The 3,747-nt window shown below is 41.5% G+C and overlaps 1 protein-coding gene across 2 annotated transcripts in view; it reads left to right on the forward strand.

Annotated features, from left to right (window-relative positions):
* The window catches only part of CEP126 (centrosomal protein 126), a 74,909-nt gene that overhangs the window by 465 nt on the left and 70,697 nt on the right, over nucleotides 1–3,747 (forward strand). For both annotated transcript variants that reach the window (XM_019525160.1, XM_019525159.1), the window contains exon 2: nucleotides 1,414–1,535. In XM_019525160.1, the coding sequence (XP_019380705.1) occupies nucleotides 1,414–1,535 (122 nt within the window). The remainder of the gene's footprint in view (nucleotides 1–1,413; nucleotides 1,536–3,747) is intronic.

A 3,747-nucleotide genomic window follows, 5' to 3' on the forward strand; every position in this document is an offset into this window, starting at 1 on the left:
TGAATGCACGGGACTGGCAGTCGGGGCAGGGGCTCTGCTCGACCTCTGACAGGTGCTCCTAAGCCCTGCGCAGGTTGCAGCCAGGCCGAGTCCCCTTCCCCCCAGAGACCAAGCTATACCCCCACTCGGGGCACCCTCCAGACCCGGCCCCCAGGCAGAGCGGGCGCTGCCCATCTGGCCCTGGGCACCACTGCACTCCTTACTGCTTAAAATGAGGGGAGTTTTCAGTTCCCCCGCTGGAATATTATTGCATGTTGTAGGTAGCACCAAGTTCACAGGGATGTGGCACTGGGCCAGGCCAGTGAGGGCCACATCTTCACAGGGCAACCCGGCTTCCTGCCTTGGCAGTGTGTGCATGCAGCGTGCTGCTGGGAGGATTCACACCCTGCAGACCCCTGATGTTGTTCACAGAGTTACTCTCTATATGGAAGAGAACTGAAGAAGCCTTGGGATTTTTAGAGGATGGTTGTAGCTGCGATGGTCTGGGAATTACGCTGGCTGTGCTGGAGAAATACTTTGCTGTTGCTGTACCGCTAAGACGTACCCATGTGTGGTGGTGGTGATGTGCAGCTCAGGTGCTGGCGCTTTTCAGCATTTGTGTTACTGAGCTCTGAACAGGATTAGATGGCAGGCTATGCTCTTTGTACCCTTTGCTTGTCCCAATGCTGCTGCATGCTCTTGTTTGGTACTACCAAATATGCCTGATTTAAAAAGCTTATATTTGTTTCCCTACTCTAATCTCTCTTTCTAGTCATGGGATTTTTAATGTAACCTTTGTTGTAGTATTGGATCATAAGGATAGTGTTGGATCATAAGGACAGTGTGTGATTTTTACATTATAGTTTATTTGCTCTTGTTGATTGTATTGTGAACAAGATTCAGAAAAACTCTTCATTCCTGACCCAAGTGTTTCATTATCTGCAATGTAAAGATAAGATTAAACAGTAAAAGGTGTATGTAGACGTGTGGGACGTCTATAATTACAGCAGATTAATCAAATCTACTAGAATGGGCTAATTAGCATGCTGCAGCAGCCTTGGTGTCTCGTGTATTGAGTGTCTTCGCTCTTCAAATGGTGGCGTGGGGCGCTTTAACTAAATGATAAGTGTAAAGCCCCAGCAACTTGTTATGGTCATAGAAACTGAGAGATGGAATTACTCTCTTTATGAATGTACATTATGATAATACCTTTTCTATATCTGCATTCTGTTGCTCATGAATACAATTTACTTCTCAAAAAGGTACGTAATAAAGCACCAGTCCTTCAGTGAGATCCATGCAAACAGAAAGAATCCTATTTTTAATCTATACCTGAGAATTACAGCTTGTTTTTTAATCCATCTAGTACATAGTAAGAATACTGACTAAGAATTTCCAAGATTTTAGCTATAACTTCCTTAACTAAATATTAATAGAACCGTAACGTTTCATCTTGGAAAAGATTTAGAAGAAGAGCGTCAAGCGTTACGGGAGGATCAAAAAATATATCGAAGTCGGGCACGAAAATATTTTACAGAGACAAATAGAAGAAGAAGGTAACCTCGTGTTAATAACCTATGGACTTAAATAATGGCACTGCTTCATTCCAAGGGAATCCAGGGTTTAAGGGTTCGTTAATTTTGGTTGCTATAGGGCATCCAAAATATAAAAAGAACTGTGCAAGTACACACCAGAGTTGGTCATTATTTTAAAAACCCATAGTAGCTAATTTGTTTATCACAATTTACTTTATTCTTTGTCTTGTGGGTCTGATTTGGATTCCTTGTGTTCCCACTGAGTGGGAGCTTTGGGTAGGCAACAAATACGGGATTGAGCCCTTTTTATACAGAAGTAGGTAGTAATGAAGGCCTCTTGAGAGAATATTTGAAAAGGTGCATATGAATTTTCTACTATTTCACCATGTTTCAATTACGTATCTTGAGTCAGTCATTTAAGTGCCACAGTAGTAAATGGCATAGGTTATTTATGTGATACTGTGTGAAATACTGAGATCTGTCAGTAATTCATAAGAGAAACGGTAGATACAGCTTACAAAAAATAAGCTGTATTCTTGAACACAAAGTTATTTGACACAGTCACAGTTTCTTTCAGTGTCATCATTACACATTGTGTAAGTGGTTGAGGTCAAATATTTTAAAATGTAAAGAAAAATTGCAAAGGTAGTAGAGCTGGCTATGAGTGGTCAAACAGATAATCTGAGCAGTGACTTTTGGGAAAGAATAATAAACTAAACCTCAATTGAAAGATGAGACGCCAATTTAGTTTTCTGTTATAGTACTGCTGCTGCAGCTGTGCAGTTTAGTAATTTGATAAATTGCATACATCTCATCCTGAAATAGTATGTTCTAATATAAAAACAGACTATAGATTGTCTTTATATGTATTCTAGATTTCAGTTAAGTTAATATTTGTGAGGCACTTCCATAAACATATCATTATGATTGTTACCTTAAGAAATGTCATCTGATTATAAATTATTCAAGTAATACTATTCAAGAATCTTTGTGTGGTATATATAAATAATTCTTTATTTGGGATCTGAGAATACACAACACATTACAGTTAAATCATTCAAATAATGTGTCAAAGTCTTCTCCAGATAACTAGAAAAAAAACTGTATATGCTTTGTTTAGTCCCGTAGTCCACAAATCGTAAAGGTAAGAAGCATGTCTCAGTGTTAATAAACTGTGAAACCGTGTGTTCCTCTTATGGGGAGAAAGTAACATCAAGGCTAGGAAGCTTATTTGAGTTTCAACTTAATACTTTCCTACCAGTTGTTTCATTGGACAGGAATTGATTTATTTACTCATGGATTGCTCATGAGGTTGTTAGGCCTTCAAAGTTTGTGAATGTCCCAATTCCTATTGTTTTTCAAAATGACACCACAAAGGCAGGAGTACAATCATGTAAAGAGGGCAGCCCACACATTGCCTTCTGTGCTTCTCCATAGTAACATTGAGTATGTGCTGATGTTATACTTAGATTGATCTAACTAGGATTAGATTGATCTAACTCCCAAACTATATATACATTTAGGAAGGTTAGATGAGGCAAAATATGGCCAGCTTGATCTAATCGAATTCACCTGAGGAAGTGTACCAAGTCTGATGAAGCACGGTTAGCCCAGTCTACCAAACGTGTACATTTTTGGAGCATAGCCCTGAAGCTGGGAAAGACCAGCTGCTCTTCCCAGCCCTGAGGCTGTGCTTTTCTTACCCCCCACCGCTACCCTAACTCAGCAATTTTTAGGCCTCCAACACCCCCATCCCCACTGACCCTCCCCCCCATGAACCTGTCAATAAATGTCCCCCAAATTATAAAGATCAATTATGCTAATACAAAATCAATGGCAAGTTCATTTCCAAAACATTATGGTCAGGAAGCCCAGCCATACCTTGTCATGCATCCACAGATGCATCTCAAGCAGGGCCAAGGCGGTGTTCCTCCTCCTCTATGCAACACTGGTCAGGCCGCAGTTGGAGTACTGCGTCCAGTTCTGGGCGTCGCACTTCAAGAGTGATGTGGACAACACTGAGAGGGTCCAGAGGAGGGTCACATGCATGATCAGGGGTCAGCAGGGCAGGCCCTACAAGGACAGGCTAAGGGACCTGAACCTGTTCAGCCTCCGCAAGAGAAAGCTTAGGAGGGATCTAGTTGCCGTTTACAAACTAGTCAGAGGGGACCAGCAGGCATTGGGAGAGTCCCTGTTCCCCTGAGCACTCCCAGGAGTGACAAGAAATAACTGT

This window comes from Gavialis gangeticus, unplaced genomic scaffold (assembly GCF_001723915.1).
Source record: "Gavialis gangeticus isolate Ggan-Ray unplaced genomic scaffold, GavGan_comp1, whole genome shotgun sequence".
In the NCBI taxonomy this organism is placed as follows: Eukaryota; Metazoa; Chordata; order Crocodylia; family Gavialidae; genus Gavialis; species Gavialis gangeticus.